The 20751-nt window shown below is 41.0% G+C and overlaps 1 protein-coding gene across 4 annotated transcripts in view; it reads left to right on the top strand.

The window, feature by feature from the left end:
• Window positions 1–20751, top strand: part of DNAAF11 (dynein axonemal assembly factor 11) — a 110673-nt gene that overhangs the window by 5575 nt on the left and 84347 nt on the right. For all 4 annotated transcript variants that reach the window (XM_054497791.2, XM_054497794.1, XM_054497793.1 and 1 more), the window contains exons 2-3: window positions 14662–14829; window positions 19287–19364. In XM_054497791.2, the coding sequence (XP_054353766.1) occupies window positions 14662–14829; window positions 19287–19364 (246 nt within the window). The remainder of the gene's footprint in view (window positions 1–14661; window positions 14830–19286; window positions 19365–20751) is intronic.

The raw sequence follows: 20751 nt of genomic DNA, 5'->3' as shown, positions 1-20751 counted from the left end.
TAACTCTGTTCAAAATACTTTCTAATTTTCCTTTTTATTTCCTTATGCCCAAGTTTAAAAAATTACTTTTGTATGTTTTGTATAGATTTTTAGGCTAGAGGATAAACCCTGTTTTATTACTCTATTATGTCCAGAACCTGATGTCACTGCTAATCTTATGATGAAGTACTGGTCCTAGCCCTCAGCTTTCTCTGTCCTCTGGTTTCAGGAAATGAAAACCTCTTCATGGTGCTCCCAGTCCAGTCCTCTGGTTTCACACTTCCTCTCTCAGCCTTTCCTGATCAGTTGTGTTTAGCAGCAGCCTTTATACAATACAACATAATTGTCCTTTAAGTTACAGTTTCTCTCACATTTCTCTAACATTTGACATGTTACACTTACTAGTACATTCCCTTTCACTTGTATCCTATCTCTGTTCAACACCAGTGCAAGTCTTTACAATTGCATAACTGCCTTGGGCCAGGCACTATCTATGTTCTACCTACCAGGAATAACGGTGTCCTTGCCACTCTGGCAACATGTAGTCTGACTCCAAAATCCTATCTTAGCTAGCATCTGCTTTCATGCACCCCTTCTGGTATCAAGTCTTCCAGGTTAGGCTCCTCAGGAAGCTGATATCTAGGTGGGAATTAGCATGCAGGAGGTTTATTAGGGAGCATTGTTGGCGTGGGTAGAAAAGAAATCAAAACTGAGCAGAGGGGGAAGTTGGGCTGTGATGTGTCTAACAAAGGCCTTAGGAAACCAACCAGGAGATCTAAACTTGGAATGAACCTTCTGACTTGCCCAAGTTGGGGTGAAGAACTGGGCCTTTACAGCCCCTACATCAACCAGTCATTGAATGTGGGCTTTCCCGGGAAAGGAAAGGGCGTGACCTTGGTTGAACAATCTCTTCGGCTGTGAGATCTCTTCAGCTCATGAAGAAGGTGGGCAGCGGAGGGCTGTCTGTCAACAGAGCCCCCAGCAGCTAGAGGAATTAATCCTTCAGTTTTGAAGAGGGACCTGAGAAGTGCATCAGGTCATCCACGATGGCCTGAAGTGCCCTTTCCTGGTTTATCTAACAAACATCTACTCACATTTCAAGATTCAGCTCAGGGCCGGGCGCGGTGGCTCAAGCCTGTAATTCCAGCCATTTGGGAGGCTGAGGCGGGTGGAACATGAGGTCAAGAGATTGAGAGCATCCTGGCTAACACGGTGAAACCCCGTCTCTACTAAAAATACAAAAAAAAAATTAGCCAGGCGTGGTGGCAGGTGCCTGTAGTCCCAGCTACTCGGGAGGCTGAGGCAGGAGAGTGGCGTGAACCCGGGAGGCGGAGCTTGCAGTGAGCCGAGATCACGTCACTGGGCGACAGAGCAAGACTCCGTCTCAAAGAAAAAAAAAAAAAAAAGATTCAGCTCAGACTCCTCCTCCATGAAGCTTCTTCTGACCTCCCTTTTCTCAGTAGCACCGATCACTCTCTCCTGTGCACTCATCATACTTTCTATGTGCTTCTCTCAGTGCCCCATAGCACTTAGTGCCTTTCAGTAGCACACTCCACTAAGTAGTCCCTAAAGATGTCACTAGGAGGGGAGGAGCCAAGATAGCCGAATAGGAACAGCTCCGGTCTACAGCTCCCAGCGCGAGCGACGCAGAAGACGGGTGATTTCTGCATTTCCATCTGAGGTACCGTGTTCATCTCACCAGGGAGTGCCAGACAGTGGGCGCAGGTCAGTGGGTGAGTGCACCGTGCGCCAGCCGAAGCAGGGGCGAGGCATTGCCTCACTCGGGAAGCGCAAGGGGTCAGGGAGTTCCCTTTCCAGGGGTGACAAACGGCACCTGGAAAATCGGGCCACTCCCACCCGAAAACTGTGTTTTTCCGACGGGCTTAGGAAACGGTGCCCCAGGAGAGTATAGCCCGCACCTGGCTCAGAGGGTCCTACGCCCATGGAGTCTCGCTGATTGCTAGCACAGCAGTCTGAGATCAAACAGCAAGTCGGCAGCGAGGCTGGGGGAGGGGCGCCCGCCATTGCCCAGGCTCGCTTAGGTAAACAAAGCAGCCTGGAAGCTTGAACTGGGTGGAGCCCACCACAACTCAAGGAGGCCTGCCTGCCTCTGTAGGCTCCACCTCTGGGGGCAGGGCACAGACGAACAAAAAGACAGCAGTAACCTGTGCAGACTTAAATGTCCCTGTCTGACAGCTTTGAGGAGAGCAGTGGTTCTCCCAGCACGCAGCTGGAGATCTGAGAACGGGCTGACTGCCTCCTCAAGTGGGTCCCTGACCCCTGACCCCCGAGCAGCCTAACTGGGAGGCACCCCCCAGCAGGGGCAGACTGACACCTCACACGGCCAGCCAGGTACTCCAACAGACCTGCAGCTGAGGGTCCTGTCTGTTAGAAGGAAAACTAACAGAAAGGACATCCACACCAAAAACCCATCTGTACATCACCATCATCAAAGACCAAAAGTAGATAAAACCACAAAGATGGGGAAAAAACAGAGCAGAAAAACTGGAAACTCTAAAAAGCAGAGCACGTCTCCTCCTCCAAAGGAACGCAGTTCCTCACCAGCAACGGAACAAAGCTGGACAGAGAATGACTTTGACGAGCTGAGAGAAGAAGGCTTCAGACGATCAAATTACTCCGAGCTACGGGAGGATATTCAAACCAAAGGCAAAGAAGTTGAAAACTTTGAAAAAAATTTAGAAGAATGTATAACTAGAATAACCAATACAGAGAAGTGCTTAAAGGAGCTGATGGAGCTGAAAACCAAGGCTCGAGAACTACGTGAAGAATGCAGAAGCCTCAGGAGCCGATGCGATCAAATGGAAGAAAGGGTGTCAGCCCTGGAAGATGAAATGAATGAAATGAAGCGAGAAGGGAAGTTTAGAGAAAAAAGAATAAAAAGAAACGAGCAAAGCCTCCAAGAAATGTGGGACTATGTGAAAAGACCAAATCTACGTCTGATTGGTGTACCTGAAAGTGACAGGGAGAATGGAAACAAGTTGGAAAACACTCTGCAGGATATTATCCAGGAGAACTTCCCCAATCTAGCAAGACAGGCCAACACTCAGATTCAGGAAATACAGAGAACGCCACAGAGATACTCCTCGAGAAGAGCAACTCCAAGACACATAATTGTCAGATTCACCAAAGTTGAAATGAAGGAAAAAATGTTAAGGGCAGCCAGAGAGAAAGGTCGGGTTACCATCAAAGGGAAGCCCATCAGACTAACAGCAGATCTCTCGGCAGAAACCCTACAAGCCAGAAGAGAGTGGGGGCCAATATTCAACATTCTTAAAGAAAAGAATTTTCAACCCAGAATTTCATATCCTACCAAACTAAGCTTCATAAGTGAAGGAGAAATAAAATCCTTTACAGACAAGCAAATGCTGAGAGATTTTGTCACCACCAGGCCTGCCCTAAAAGAGCTCCTGAAGGAAGCGCTAAACATGGAAAGGCACAACCGGTACCAGCCACTGCAAAATCATACCGAATTGTAAAGACCATCGAGACTAGGAAGAGACTGCATCAACTAACGAGCAAAATAACCAGCTAACATCATAATGACAGGATCAGATTCACACATAACAATATTAACTTTAAATGTAAATGGACTAAATGCTCCAATTAAAAGACACAGACTGGCAAATTGGATAAAGACTCAAGACCCATCAGTGTGCTGTATTCAGGAAACCCATCTCACATGCAGAGACACACATAGGCTCAAAATAAAAGGATGGAGGAAGATCTACCAAGCAAATGGAAAACAAAAAAAGGCAGGGGTTGCAATCCTAGTCTCTGATAAAACAGACTTTAAACCAACAAAGATCAAAAGAGACAAAGAAGGCCATTACATAATGGTAAAGGGATTAATTCAACAAGAAGAGCTAACTATCCTAAATATATATGCACCCAATACAGGAGCACCCAGATTCATAAAGCAAGTCCTGAGTGACCTACAAAGAGACGTAGACTCCCACACATTAATAATGGGAGACTTTAACACCCCACTGTCAACATTAGACAGATCAACGAAACAGAAAATCAACAAGGATACCCAGGAATTGAACTCAGCTCTGCACCAAGCGGACCTAATAGACATCTACAGAACTCTCCACCCCAAATCAACAGAATATACATTTTTTTCAGCACCACACCACACCTATTCCAAAATTGACCATATACTTGGAAGTAAAGCTCTCCTCAATAAATGTAAAAGAACAGAAATTATAACAAACTATCTCTCAGATCACAGTGCAATCAAGCTAGAACTCAGGATTAAGAATCTCACTCAGAACCACTCAACTACGTGGAAACTGAACAACCTGCTCCTGAATGACTACTGGGTACATAATGAAATGAAGGCAGAAATAAAGATGTTCTTTGAAACCAATGAGAACCAAGACACAACATACCAGAATCTTTGGGATGCATTCAAAGCAGTGTGTAGAGGGAAATGTATAGCACTAAATGCCCACAAGAGAAAGCAGGAAAGATCCAAAATTGACACCCTAACATCACAATTAAAAGAACTAGAAAAGCAAGAGCAAACACATTCAAAAGCTAGCAGAAGGCAAGAAATAACTAAAATCAGAGCAGAACTGAAGGAAATAGAGACACAAAAAACCCTTCAAAAAATCAATGAATCCAGGAGCTGGTTTTTTGAAAGGATCAACAAAATTGATAGACCGCTAGCAAGATTAATAAAGAAAAAAAGAGAGAAGAATCAAATAGATGCAATAAAAAATGATAAAGGGGATATCACCACCGATCCCACAGAAATACAAACTACCATCAGAGAATACTACAAACACCTCTACGCAAATAAACTAGAAAATCTACAAGAAATGGATAAATTCCTCAACACATACACCCTCCCAAGACTAAACCAGGAAGAAGTTGAATCTCTGAATAGACCAATAACAGGAGCTGAAATTGTGGCAATAATCAATAGCTTACCAACCAAAAAAAGTCCAGGACCAGATGGGTTCACAGCCGAATTCTACCAGAGGTACAAGGAGGAGTTGGTACCATTCCTTCTGAAACTATTCCAATCAATAGAAAAAGAGGGAATCCTCCCTAACTCATTTTATGAGGCCAGCATCATCCTGATACCAAAGCCGGGCAGAGACACAACAAAAAAAGAGAATTTTAGACCAATATCCTTGATGAACATTGATGCAAAAATCCTCAATAAAATACTGGCAAACAGAATCCAGCAGCACATCAAAAAGCTTATCCACCATGATCAAGTGGGCTTCATCCCTGGGATGCAAGGCTGGTTCAATATACACAAATCAATAAATGTAATCCAGCATATAAACAGAACCAAAGACAAAAACCACATGATTATCTCAATAGATGCAGAAAAGGCCTTTGACAAAATTCAACAACCCTTCATGCTAAAAACTCTCAATAAATTAGGTATTGATGGGACGTATCTCAAAATAATAAGAGCTATTTATGACCAACCCACAGCCAATATCATACTGAATGGGCAAAAGCTGGAAGCATTCCCTTTGAAAACTGGCACAAGACAGGGATGCCCTCTCTCACCACTTCTATTCAACATAGCGTTGGAAGTTCTGGCCAGGGCAATTAGGCAAGAGAAGGAAATCAAGGGTATTCAATTAGGAAAAGAGGAAGTCAAATTGTCCCTGTTTGCAGATGACATGATAGTATATCTAGAAAACCCCATTGTCTCAGCCCAAAATCTCCTTAAGCTGATAAGCAACTTCAGCAAAGTCTCAGGATACAAAATCAATGTACAAAAATCACAAGCATTCTTATACATCAATAACAGACAAACAGAGAGCCAAATCATGAGTGAACTCCCATTCACAATTGCTTCAAAGAGAATAAAATACCTAGGAATCCAACTTACAAGGGATGTGAAGGACCTCTTCAAGGAGAACTACAAACCACTGCTCAAGGAAATAAAAGAGGATACAAACAAATGGAAGAACATTCCATGCTCATGGGTAGGAAGAATCAATATCATGAAAATGGCCATCCTTCCCAAGGTAATTTACAGATTCAATGCCATCCCCATCAAGTTACCAATGACTTTCTTCACAGAATTGGAAAAAACTACTTTAAAGTTCATATGGAACCAAAAAAGAGCCTGCATCGCCAAGTCAATCCTAAGCCAAAAGAACAAAGCTGGAGGCATCACGCTACCTGACTTCAAACTATACTACAAGGCTACAGTCACCAAAACAGCATGGTACTGGTACCAAAACAGAGATATAGATCAATGGAACAGAACAGAGCCGTCAGAAATAATGCCACATATCTACAACTATCTGATCTTTGACAAACCTGACAAAAACAAGAAATGGGGAAAGGATTCCCTATTTAATAAATGGTGCTGGGAAAACTGGCTAGCCATATGTAGAAAGCTGAAACTGGATCCCTTCCTTACACCTTACACAAAAATTAATTGAAGATGGATTAAAGACTTAAATGTTAGATCTAAAACCATAAAAACCCTAGAAGAAAACCTAGGCAATACCATTCAGGACATAGGCATGGGCAAGGACTTCATGTCTAAAACACCAAAAGCAATGGCAACAAAAGCCAAAATTGACAAATGGGATCTCATTAAACTAAAGAGCTTCTGCACAGCAAAGGAAACTACCATCAGAATGAACAGGCAACCTACAAAATGGGAGAAAATTTTCGCAACCTACTCATCTGACAAAGGGCTAATATCCAGAATCTACAATGAACTCCAACAAATTTACAAGAAAAAAAACAAACAACCCCATCAAAAAGTGGGTGAAGGACATGAACAGACACTTCTCAAAAGAAGACATTTATGCAGCCAAAAAACACATGAAAAAATGCTCACCATCACTGGCCATCAGAGAAATGCAAATCAAAACCACAATGAGATACCATCTCACACCAGTTAGAATGGCAATCATTAAAAAGTCAGGAAACAACAGGTGCTGGAGAGGATGTGGAGAAATAGGAACACTTTTACACTGTTGGTGGGACTGTAAACTAGTTCAACCCTTGTGGAAGTCAGTGTGGCGATTCCTCAGGGATCTAGAACTAGAAATTCCATTTGACCCAGCCATCCCATTACTGGGTATATACCCAAAGGACTATAAATCATGCTGCTATAAAGACACATGCACACGTATGTTTATTGCGGCATTATTCACAATAGCAAAGACTTGGAACCAACCCAAATGTCCAACAATGATAGACTGGATTAAGAAAATGTGGCACATATACACCATGGAATACTATGCAGCCATAAAAAATGATGAGTTCACGTCCTTTGTAGGGACATGGATGAAACTGGAAATCATCATTCTCAGTAAACTATCGCAAGAACAAAAAACCAAACACCGCATATTCTCACTCATAGGTGGGAATTGAACAATGAGAACACATGGACACAGGAAGGAGAACATCACACTTCGGGGTCTCTTGTGGGGGGTGGGGGGAGCGGAGAGGGATAGCATTGGGAGATATACCTAATGCTAGATGACAAGTTGGTGGGTGCAGCGCACCAGCATGGCACATGTATACATATGTAACTAACCTGCACGTTGCGCACAAGTACCATAGAGCCTAAAGTATAATAATAATAATAATAATAATAATAATAATAATAATAAAAGAATTACTTAGTAGTATAGTTTCTTAAAAGCTTTCAAGTGATCTATATATAGACATATAATAGATCACCCTTATTAACTATATTTATCAAATCTTCCACATCTTGGTGTTCTGCCTCATCCATTTGTCAAAGAGAAACAGATAATTCAAAATATTTCTGTATAATTTTGTTTCTGTCAACACCTCATATTTCTAACATTTTTTCCTTTCTAGACTTCAGTATACTCAAGTACCTTTTTCTTTATGTAGTTTATTTAGCGTATAAATATTTATGATGTTTTATCTCTATATAACAACAAAAATATCTGTTCCAGGAATTCCATTCAACTTGGTCTGATAATAAAAATGCTACCTCTGCTTAAAAAAAAAAAACAAAAAAAAGATATCACTAGATTGGGGTACAGTACGGTTGTTGCTGCTCATTGTGATGAGCCTGGGTCAGCAAGAAAAGACAGGCAAGTGTACAATCCTGCTTTTAAGAGTTTCCATTGAAAATGATTAAAAAATATTTTAGATGCTGCAAAAGGTGACCTTCACCTGTTTGTAACCCCTTTATTTCTATTAACTCTCAATTTCATATACATATCTGATAGGTCTTTCAAGATGTCTGAAAATGCTACAAAATCTTCAATAAATACATATTGGTTGATTTTATTCTAATCTAGTAGGAAAAAAGAGTTGTTTACAAAACATGATGTAAAGCCTGAAGGAATGAACACTAAATTATTGGTTTTGGGAGTTTTGAGAACTTTGCTCAATGTAATGAAAAACTTTAGAAACAAACACAGCAAGACAGCCTCCAGTATCCCAGAAACCTCCTCACCGTGCCCTCTGTCCCTGCTCCCTGCAAAGTCATTTTACTGATACACTCTCAAATTTTGGAGAACTCATTCATATTAAGGAATTGGAAAGAAACTTAGGCGAGCTGATGTGTTTTGATTAAACCCTTGGATTCCTCCACAGCATCTTTTAGTGAGGGGAGTACGTATCTGTGGTTGAAGCTGTCAATATCCTTCATCAAGAGCTTATTTCTCCAGTCAGACAGATATTGGTTAGCACTCAACCATCTGCATCTTATATTTTGCTATTTGAAATTTCCTAAAATAAGGAAGTGAAAGCAATATGTTTTATATTGTGCCTTGGCATATTTTTCTTCTATACTACATAATAGGTACTATAATACCATTTCTCTTGAAATAGTCTTATGGTGATAACATATTAATGCTTCCAAAGCATTTTATTATTTATTTCTTTACTTATTTATAGAAGGAAGGGAACTGACATTTATTGACCAATGACTGTATACCAGGCACTATGCTAAGGGCTTTACTTAATTATTTAATCCAAAAAAAAATTTTAAGAAGTAATGCTAACATTATCTCCAGTTTACAGATGAGAAAACTGAAAATAGATGAACAGTTTTGCCCAAATCTATGTATCATAAACAGGTAGAGAATGGTGGGGCAAAGATTTGACATCATCTTTTCATGACAACACTACACATCCCATCCCTTAGGTTACGTCCCAGTTCTAAATAATAGTACAAGTTCATTCTAAGTCCTTAGCCCTCCAGGGCTCTTTACAATGGACTCAAACTTGCCTAGCTTTTTTATATTTCCCAATTCCTTCAATGCTGTGCTGTAGCCATAATGAATGCCGCATAATTTACAGAATCTTCTATGGCCTCTCTTCTTCTGAGCTTGCTTCTTGGAATTGTCTTTTATCTGCCCCATTCTCTTGAATAATCTTACTCATCCTCCGTGTCTCAGCTGAAGAGAGGAAGCTTCCCATCTTCTCCGAAGTCTAGATTAGAAGCTCTGGGTATCCGTGACCACCCACATGACCCCAGTGGTATGCACACTGTGCTTCTTTTCTGCCTCTTCTACTAGGCAACCTCCATGAAAGCAAGGACTGTCTGCCGTTGTGTCTACAACATCATTCCTATATTGGTGCTGCAAAGTGAAGGAAGATACACTTGCTTCCTGGCCTTTGCACTGTGCTGTTTCTTCTGCTCCATTCTCTTCTTTTTTTCTGGTTAATTCTCATGTGTGCTCTGTATCTCTGTTGACATTGCCTGCTTCTGAAGCCGCAGCTGGGTTGGGTGCTTCTCCTAGATGTTTCATAGTATCCAGCTCTTCTCTCAAGCTCATCATGCACTGTTGTCACTGCCTCTCCTTAATTCTAGACTGAAAATTCCTTGAGGGCAGAGTTTGTATCTTTTTTTTTACTTTTTAATTTAATTTTGTTTTTATTTGACATAATTGTACATATTTATGGGCTACATAGTGATGTTTCAATACATATACTGTATAGTAATCAGATCAGGATAATTAGCATATCCATTATCTAAAACATTTATCATTTCTTTGTGTTGGAAACTTTCAATATCGTCCTTCTAGCTATTTCAAACTATATATTATTGTTTTTAATTTTATATTCAGAGGGTACATGTGCAGGTTTGTTACATGGGTATATTGCATGATGCTGGGGTCTGAGCTTTAAGCGAACCCCTAACCCAAATAGTGAACATAGTAGCCAGTAGGTCGTTTTTCGACCCTTGCCTCCCCTCCTTCCCCCATTTTGGAGTCCTCAGGGTCTATTGTTTCCATCTTTATGTCCTTGTGTGCCCACCGTTTAGCTCCCAGTTATAAGTGAGAACATGCGGTATTTGATTTTCTGTTCGTGCATGAATTCACTTGGGATAATGGCCTCCAGCTGCATCCATGTTATTGCAAAGGACATGATTTTTTTCTTTTTATGGCTGCATAGTATTCCATGGTATATGTGTACCAAATTTTCTCTATCTAATCCGCTGTTGATGGGGACTTGTGTTGAATACATTACTTTGATATTGTGAATAGTGCTGCAGTAGCACACGAGTACAGGTGTCTTTTTGATTGAATGATTTATTTTCCTTTGGGTAGATACCCAGTAGTGAGATTGCTGGGTTGATTGTTCATTCTATTTTTAATTCTTTGAGAAATCTCTATTCTGTTTTCCACAGGGGTTGAACTAATTTGCATTCCCACCAACAGAGTATAAGTGTTCCCTTTTCTTTGCATCCTTGCCAACATCTATTATTTTATGACTTTCATAATAATAGCCATTCTGACTGGTGTGAGATGGCATCTCATTGTAGTTTTAATTTGCATTTCTCTGATGACTAGTGATGTGGAGCTTTTTTTTTTTTTAAGTTTGCTGGGCACTTGTATGTCTTCCCAAAGCATTTTTAAATCTCTAGAATGATCTCACGTAAGTGCAGTGCTATATTATTTGGAGTAGAAATTTCTAAAGGTGAATAATGCTCCTTGGACTTAAAGAATGTTTGCCCTAAATTAGATAGTATGTAAAACCAAAAATGCTTTCCTGTTCAAAAGCATGAAACACTATAATCTCCATGCACCATGAAGATATCTTTACACATTTCTTCTTGGGGGCTCTGGTTTTTGTTCTGATGTTTGCAATTACAGGTGAAGCAGCACTGTGTAACAACAATTTCCTCAGCGCTATAAAATGGTAAGCCACACAGCAGTTTGCTTGTTATAGGAGAGTTTAGAAAAGATCTGCTGGGAAATTCCACATCTTCACAGTTCTATCCTCCTCTGCAATTATTCATTTTCTTTTAAAGTATCCTAATTGTATATAATCATTGCTTTCCAGGCAAACTTCTCTGTTGTGTCCCTTCTTTCCTTTGTGTGTGTGTGTAATTTAGTTATTCATGCTAAGGGAGGTTCCCTAAACTCTACCTCTTTAAACTAATCAGGGATTTTTCTCATCTTAATTCTCATGGTTAGAAGATATGAATCAATATAATTCTTTCCTAATACTTACATGCCTTCAAAAGAGAAGATTTGACAGTTGCATGAAGTGATTGGTTTTACACACATAATACCTTGATGAAGAGAGTTTCTTGGTTGGTCGCAGTGGCTCACACCTGTAATCCCAGTACTCTGGGAAGCCAAGGTGGGTGGATCGCTTGAGTTCAGGAGTCTGAGACCAATGTGGGCACCATGGTGAAACCCTGTCTTTACAAAAAAAAAAAAAAAAATTAGCTGGGTGTGGTGGCGCATACCTGTAGTTCCAGCTACTCAGGAGGCTGAGGTAGGAGGATCCCTTGATCCTGGGGCTGCAGCAAACTGTAATCGTGCCACTGCACTCCAGCCTGGGTGACAGAGTGAGACCGTGTCTCAAAGGAAGAAAAAGAGTTTCTTAAATGTTCAGAGGTATAGCAAAAGAATACTACAAGGATATTTGGTACCAGTAGAAACTTTGTCAACCCTGCAAATCTTTAAGAGTGGGCAATTTAGAAAAGCCTTTCAGAGTGTAGACTAGAGGCTCCTGTGATGCCTTAAGCAGCCCTGAGAGTCAGAAAGTCCCACATGGCAGTATGAGGCCAGAGACCAAGTGATGCTTAAGATTCTATCGGAAGTCCCCTGAACACATTCGACTTAAGCATGGATGACATCTCCTTTGGAGTTCAAATTATATCTTCAATATGGATACAAAACTAAGCCTTCAACCAGAATCTGGGGCAAGAGTATAAGTAAAGTCCTATGTATCAAGTTGTAAACCAAACTGCTAAATAAAATACGTCTTCTTCCCTTGACAAGTATACTTTCCTAACAACCTGAGGGCTGCATTTCCTATGCTGGAGTTCTATGACAGAGCATGGTGGATTGGGGGAATCTTGCCCTCTGGCCCACTCTTCCCTTTTCTTCCCATCTCTGACTCTGTCCTGGCCCCTAACACCCATGTATGAGCATGGACACTCCAGCCTATACATCCATGCCATCCACCTCCCTGACAAACAGCTGACCCTTGGACACCCCTTAGGCGTTGGGATATGTACCTGATGTCATGGTCTGTCTTCAGGAACGAACCTGGAGAAGCTGCCATTGCAAGGTTTAGAGTAAGGCTTGGAGCCCCTTGAACAGAGAATCCCATTGTTCCCTCTATGGGCCATGGTCTAGAGAGGAAGACTTGGGCTCTGGATGGGCACGTCCTCCTGGCCCCATGGACTCCAGTTCTAATAGTAACAAGGCCTCCAACAATCCACCCCCTTGTTCTATGGATTTGAGTAGTTTAAGTTACAGATATACCGTTAGTCATTGAGGGTCTTATTACTAGTGGTCAATAATTTCCACATTTTGTTAAATGTACAGATAACAAGGTTGTGCAATCTCAACCCCTTGACCCATGGTGCATCCTTGCTAAGAGAATTCTTATAGGTAAATTACAGATATAGATCATACATTTTACTTTACAAAGGAGCATTGCTCTATCCTCTGGCTGTACCCATTTATTCATTATCAGTTGATTTAAGCTGTTAGAACCAACTTTGGTTAGGAGGATAGAGAGTAATTTTAATGCTCTTCTCTTACAGGTTTGGTTTTTCTCTTTTCCTTGATTATAGCACCCTATTTAAGCTGGTTCACAAACCATTAGTGGAATTCCAGGGACAGCTGAATGGTGCTGGCAGCAGGGGTCCCAGTGAGCCAGGCTGGCGGTGGTGTACTGTTAGCCTCCTTCCTGGGCGCTTTGGGCTGTCCCTTACCAGGATCTGGTTTGTGACCATCTCTGCCTGTTAGTTGAGTCAAAGCTTAGAGCAGCAAGGACTTTCCCCATGTATGGTATTTTAATCTCTCAACCTCTACATTACTCTGGTCCTTCTTATAAATAACTGTCATTGCAAGCACCCGTATCTCCTACCACTAGAAGTAGCAGAGAGTTTAGCTAACTCCACATGAATGATAAGTTCATACATGTTTTTACATTTAATAAAAAGGCAAATTCCACTTTTAAGGATGTGACATAGAGGTGTGGTAGCAGAAGTTGCTGTGAAGAACTCTGTCTCAGCTAGAGGAGTCTGTACCTTCAGGAAACCTGGAATTTCTAGAGGCTGTTATTTGCTTATGGTTGAGACAGTGGAGCATAGTGGTTAAGAGCAGGTGGTCTGGCACTGAACTGTGAATTTAAAACCTGGCTCTAGCACTTATCACCAAGACCCAGGTAAGTTATTTAAACTCTCTGTGCTTTACTTCCTCATCTGACAAATGGCAGTAATAACTCCAGATAGTCATATATTAATACATGCAAAGCATTTAGAATACTACCTGGCACCTTGTAAGTGACAGTGAGTCTTTATTATCTCCTGGGGTAGACATACAATATTTCCACATCCTACAGAAGATGTGAGGGTTCAACAAATACCAGTTTTAGTGGCAGTGGGAAATGCCTGGTTCCTCCTTGTCATTACCTTTTTGGTTTCAATGCATCTTTACAAAGATGATTCATGATCTTGTGCTTGGCTCTGACTGTGGACCATAGATAGTGCTATGTCCAGTCTCCTGGCGCCATCTTCCTCATGTACTGCTGACCTTCTGTGGCAGGCGAACCCAGCACTACACATCACTCTTGTCAGAGGGATGGGAGCTCCCATTACACCTCCTTCTGTGAGCAGCTTTCAAAAACACTTCTCCTGGAAACAAAACAAGTGGTGGCTGCTTTATAAGAATGCAGTGCAAGATCTAAGGCGTTCCTTTTCTTTCTTTTAAGCTTTAGTTAAATTAATAAACATTGGTTAAATGAATGACTTGTGACCTTTATTTTCTGAATGGTGGAAGATGCTTTCATATTTCTGCCCTCTGACAGCCCAACTGTGCCTCTCAGTAGCAAGTTGCTCTGTCTCAGATTAGTTAGTGGATTTCATCCATTTTAACATGGTACCACCATAAGATTCCATGTAAACATTTTTATAGCCATTAACTCTCAACTCCATCTCCATCCATACAGCAAAATGTATGTAGACCCTTCACATTCAAAGGCAAATAGAATATCATCATGTCTTCTTCTTCCCTTCAACTCACATCATGGCATCACAAAAACTCCAGGAGGAGGTACCATTTTCTCTCTCACTTTGAAAATCGCTTGGGCCTGGAAAATTGACATTTAACTGCAAAAACAAACAAAAAAACAAATGCGTTAACAACACAATAATCTTATATTGAACAATGGGGACAGAAATGTAATATGTAACACATTTTCTTCCAGTCACAGAAGATCTTATTAGACGGAACGCTGAACACAATGACTGTGTCATTTTTTCCCTGGAGGAACTCTCGTTGCATCAGCAAGAAATAGAAAGACTAGAACACATTGATAAATGGTGCCGGGATTTAAAAATTCTCTATCTTCAAAATAATCTTATTGGGAAAATTGGTAAGTTTCAGTACTTAGTGCTCATGGTTTCTTTAACATTTTGAATGAGAGAACTTTGGAAAGTGCTGTGTTATTTTTAGAAGACAATCACTGAAAAAGAATTCCATGGGAAAACAGACACAGCCATCTCTCAGTGGTTGTGTGGGGGGAATTTCCCTGAACATTTCTGTGTGTAGTGAAAACAATTTCCAGCAAGGAGTTGGGAGAGCAGGTAAAGGTGAGGAACACATTAGTTGACCTGATCATCTAAAAAGACAGAGAACATATCAGACCTGATTTTTTTTTTTTAAGTTTGAAAGGGAGGAGGCATTTGTCATCATTTTACATCACACTGCAAAACGAATTTATATGAGAATTGAGGGAGTCCTTGTCAGGTTACTGCAGAATTCAATAGCTAGTTTTGCTATATTTATTGTGACCATATATGTGCAAGGCATTGGGCTTAGTATTGGGTATTGAGGGGCTTCCAATTTGGAATGGAAATTAGAGATAAATGCAGGAATCAGGTCAATGAAGATAAAAATATCAGCATTATAACTGATAAAGCTCTTCTAAGAAAGTGGCGTAGACTTGCAGCCAAGTGGGCTTGCTAATATTGCCCTCAGAATTAACCTGCCCACCCAGTTACATGCAGAATTGAACAACTGCAAGTTTCTCCTCCCCAGGTGGGCCTTTGCTTTATGTCAGGAGGTAGGTTGAGACCATGTGCTCTCTGCTGGCAGAAAGATCCCAGAAACCAGGAAAGAGGGTAGGACTGGGCATGCTCAGTTTCTTCTCCTGATGAACCTATCAGATAAATTGGTCTTCCTTCCCCCACCACACTTGACTTCTCTCACAGAAGAATGATGAATTAAAGGGCAGAGGGAAGGGAGGCCTGTGGAGTTACTCTAATGGAGGTCCTGCCACATGGACACAGAAGGAGAATCCCTAGCACCCGGAAAGAGAAAGCACAGGCTCTGGCATCAGGTAGACCTGGGTCAGAACACCGCCTCTCCCGCCTCCCTCTATGCAGTGTGAAATTTGACAAGTCAGTTACTTGCCCAAGTCTTAGTTTTGCCATCTGTAAGATGGCTAATAATGCCTAATATGTAAATTGGCATAGGGATTACATGAAATGATATGCTTAGTGCTTCCTCACCATAAGATAAGTACTCATTACAGGATAGCTGCTGTGCTGCTGCTGTTACCAATTTGATCATTTACCTCAATGTGCCCCAGGCTAGCCAAATGAAGGTAGGAGCAGAAAGGAGAAGCCAGTGGAGTTGGAGGAAAAGGGATGGAGTCAGGGCTGAGGAGGTAGAGTGAGTGCCAACCCCTGTGTGCCCTGGCACGAGAACCCAGAGGTCAGCTTGCAGGATTATATTTAACTTCCCATGGTGATGTGCAGTGGTTCACAACAGGGGCATTTGGCAATGTCTGGAGATATTTTTGGTTGTCGCATGTGTATGAGAGGATGGGGAGAGGATGCTATTGGCATCTAGTGTGTAGAGGCCAGGAATACTGCAAACCATCCTACAGTGCTCAGGAGGCCCCCCACCCCCCGCAAGAAAGAATATCCAGCCCAAAATGTTAGTATTGCTGAGGTTGAGAAACCCTGGTGATGTGGTTCCTTCTAGTTTCGTGGATAATTGAAAATTGGCCCCAGGCTTGCAAAAAGCCTAGCTTTGCATCATTTTTGGAAGATTTACTAAAATTCTCTGTATTTTTTCAGTTAATTATTTTTGGCATCTTTAACTTGACCAGAAATTAGAAACTCTGGCACATTGTTCAATTAAAAAGGCTATTACAGAAAACCACCAGCTTTTATGCATGGGGGCATGAAAGAACGGTTCTAATTGTACAGATCTAAAAGAGTTCCCAAAATTTTAATCTCCACAGCTGGGTCCATCACAATTACTAATTAGGAGCATGGTATTTCAGTCCTTTTCAGAACTGTGAGAAAGCTTAAATTTTTGCTTCCAAAGAACTCTTAAATTAAACACTCTTTTAAATCCTAATAATGGGATTTTTCAGTGCTACTCCACCCATAGGCATTTAGGCACTTATTTAGCAAGTAAAACCACCCCTCTAGGATTCAGACTTGCTCTTGTGCCATTGAGGTAGAAGTTTGTGAAGCAATTGCCTTTCCTAAAGCCCTGTTGCCCATGGGAAGACACAGATGGTCTGTGGAGGAAGGCACTGCTTAGAGGTGACCCAAGAGGGAGCCCAGGGGCCATGTGGGGTCTTGTCAAGTGCCCCGTCCCCAGACCTACTGAATCAGAACCTGTGGGCTCCTGGAATCAACCCTTTCAACAGCTTCCCAATGGGCTGCATGTCTGGGCCAAGCTGAGGGCTACAGAGCTTCTTAAATCCAAGAAGGCAGAGGGTCTACTCCAAGTTCGTGGGCCTGCTTAGTTGATGAGAACTGTTTCTAGAATGGTCTGGCTAGAACTCAGACTCCCTTTTCCCTACCCAAGAGGCTCTTCCATTTTGACTTACAGAGCCTTTTTTTTAACCCGCTCTGTCCAAGTTGGGCCCTGTGGTTTTGAGGAGTTAGCTTAGGTAAACCCTCCCTGAGCAAATCTTACTTTTCTATCATATGACTCCTTTAGCGTTTAGAGGGTGACGCGTATAACAAAGGTGGGGAAGGGAAATCCTGTTTTGAAGAGGTATTTTATTATGGGCTGGCCATTTTAACAATAATAAAGTATTTTGTTCAGGATGTGGACGAGACTGTCATAGTTCTTAGCACATAGAAACCTCCAAATCTGCTGGGAGCGGTGGCTCGTGCCTGTAATCCCAACACTTTGGGAGGCTGAGGCGGGTGGATCACGAGGTCCGGAGATCGAGACCATTCTGGCTAACACAGTGAAACCCCATCTCTACTGAAAATACAAAAATTAGCCAGGCGTGGTGGTGGGCGCCTGTAGTCCCAGCTACTCAGGAGGCCGAGGCAGGAGAATGATGTGAACCCGAGAGGTGGAGATTGCAGTGAGCTGAAAGTGGGCCACTGCATTCCAGCCTGGGTGACAGAGTGAGACTCTGTCTCTTAAAAAAAGAAAAAAGAAACCTCCAAATCTTTGACTATTCAATGCTCAGATGTTTCTAAAGAGCTTTTTCAAACATTAGGATTACTTAGAATAATTTAAATTCTGAGAGAAACATTTGTAATTTTTTTCCCCCAAATCCTCCGTTTAAACAATGCATAAGTTGAGATTCAGAGATGTGAACTGTTATGTGCAGGTCTATGGAAACAAATATATGATGTTTTGTACATTTTAGATTAACTATTAGTGGTGATAAGGGTGATGATTATAAATCACCATGTTTGAGCTTCATGATATCCCTGAGAAATGGGCAGAGGAGGCACTAATTGAGTGAGGCTGCCCCCAGTGCACATTCCTTAGCAAAATTTTCTACATTCCTGTCATCTTAGAAAGGACTGTTCTTTTAAGGTGTACTATAATGATTTGGTTCCAGGTTCTGGAGTCAACTTTCCTAGCTCTACCACTTAACTTTGGACAAGTGAATTAATTCTCTGTACCTTGGTATTCTGATTTGTAAAAAGGAGACAATAGTTTTGACGTCATAGGGTTATTATGAGGATTAAATAAGGTAATATATACTAAATGCTTAGAACATTGTGTGACATGTGATAAGCACTCAGCAATAGTTGCTATGGTATTATTAACTATTTTTCAAAGGCTCCATTCTGCAGCAATTCTGTGACTTGTTTATGCTTGTTGTTTTGCCTGTATTGGCTTTCATGTTTATTAAATAAGATAATCCTGTGTCAGGTTGATTTTGGCTTCAAGTCAAAGAAACCCAACTAAATGTGGTAGAACAGTAAGGAAATCAATTATCTTACCCAACTTTAAGTCTAGAGGTAGAGCAGACTCCAGAATCAGTCAGGGTTGGTTGATTCCTTCTCTCTGCTCTACCAGCTCTCGGGCTTTGTCCTGCAGCTGTTTCCCTTATGATTGAGTATAAGTATCAATAGAGATAATAATTCCTTATTAACATCCAGCAGGAAAAAGAGATAAGAACCCCCCAAGCATGGAATATAGATCCTTCCCTTTTATCTGATTAGGAGCACTGGGTGTGCATGTCCTCTGCTGTATCACACGGTTGCCAAAAGACTGCCATGGCTTTTTGGCTTAAACCTAGGTTCCTGAGCAATCACTAGCGAGAGACTGGATTGTCATGCACTGGCCCAGCTTGGCTAAACCTAATTGCCTGGAGTTAGGGCTAGGTAGAGACATGAGCAAAACTGGGTGTCATCAGGAAGGATGGAGGGAGAAATGGGTCCTCCTTAGGCAGCCACCATGTCTGATGTACAGGTGTAGATTTGGAAAAGCGACCTGGTTTTGATAACCATAATAATAATCTTTAGATTTTCTTTATTATTTTAGTAATAGATTACATAAAAGTGTCTTTATTTTGAAGATTAATTATCTTTACATTATCTTGTATTTCAGAAAATGTTAGCAAACTCAAGAAACTTGAATATTTGAATTTAGCTTTAAACAACATTGAAAAAATAGAAAACTTGGAAGGTAAGACTGTTTCTTCTATTATGCTATTATGAATTAAAATTGAGATTTTTAAGTTAGAAGGCCAGGTGCGGTGGCTGATGCCTGTAATCCCAGCACTTTGGGAGGCCAAGGCGAGCAGATCACCTGAGGTCAGGAGTTCGAGACCAGCCTGACCAATATGATTAAACCCCGTCTCTACTAAAAATACAAAAATTAGCCAGGCGTGGTGGCATGCACCTGTAATCCCAGCTACTCGGGAGGCTGAGACAGGAGAATCGCTTGAACTCAGGAGGCGGAGGTTGCAGTGAACTGAGATTGCGCCATTGCACTCCAGCCTGAACAACAAGAGCGAAACTCCATCCCCCCAAAAAAGAAAAAAGTTAGATTTAAACAGTCTTGTATAAAAATAGATATGCTTTTAAAATTAACATTTTACATACGTCTTATAGTTATTCTTCTTATAAAAATTAAAGCAATAAGGTGATATATAAATTCAAAAATGGAAGTCCATTTCACTCTTTCCTAATCTAGCCTCCTCAGAGGTAGCCAGAATTAACACTTGGGTATATACAAGGTGGTTTTGTTTCATTTTGCTTTCTATTAATGGTTTCATACTATGAGTATTGTCTTGAAAATTAGTTTCTTCCCTACAATTACCTTGCTTTTTTGATATCCAGGAAAGGGGGCATGGGGCTACGTACTGGAATCATTGTAGACTGATTTATCTAACCATCTGCATGCAGGTGGACATTTGGGAGCGTTCCAGCATTTTGCTATAATAAGCATGGCTACAGTGAGCCTCCTTCTACATTTTACTTTGTGTACATGCGCACAGTTTTTTCTGGGACAGACACTTAGAAATGGAATTCCTGCATTTAAATTAGCATATTTGGAAAGATACTGCCAAGTTGTTCTCCAAAATATTTTATTGTATCAATTTGTACTTACACTGATAGTCCATGTGAGTACTGATTTCTATACAACTTCACTAATATTTTCTATAAACAATGTTTTTAAGATAGGAAGATATTTTTGTTTGTTTATTTTTATAGTAGCCATCCTACCCTAATAGGTGTGAAGTGGTATGTTATTGTGCTTCTGATTTGCGTTTACCTAATGATTAATGATGTTGAGCATTTTTTATGTGCTTATTGGCCACTTGAATATCTTCTTTGGAAAAATGTTTATTCAAAGTTTTGGCCCATTTTTAAATTAGTTATATTATTTGTCTTTTTACTGTTAAGTTGCAAGTGTTCTTTATATATTCTAGATGCTAGACTTCGATCAGATATTTGATTTGCAGATACATTCTTCCAATTTGTGGGTTTTCTTTTCAGCTTTCGTAATGGTGACCTCTGAGGCACAATTGTTCTTAGTTTTGTCTGTAGTTTGTTTGTTTGTTTTCCCT

The sequence above is a fragment of the Pongo pygmaeus genome, chromosome 7, assembly GCF_028885625.2.
Source record: "Pongo pygmaeus isolate AG05252 chromosome 7, NHGRI_mPonPyg2-v2.0_pri, whole genome shotgun sequence".
Taxonomy (NCBI): Eukaryota; Metazoa; Chordata; class Mammalia; order Primates; family Hominidae; genus Pongo; species Pongo pygmaeus.
This window is presented reverse-complemented; position numbering and strand designations above follow the sequence as displayed.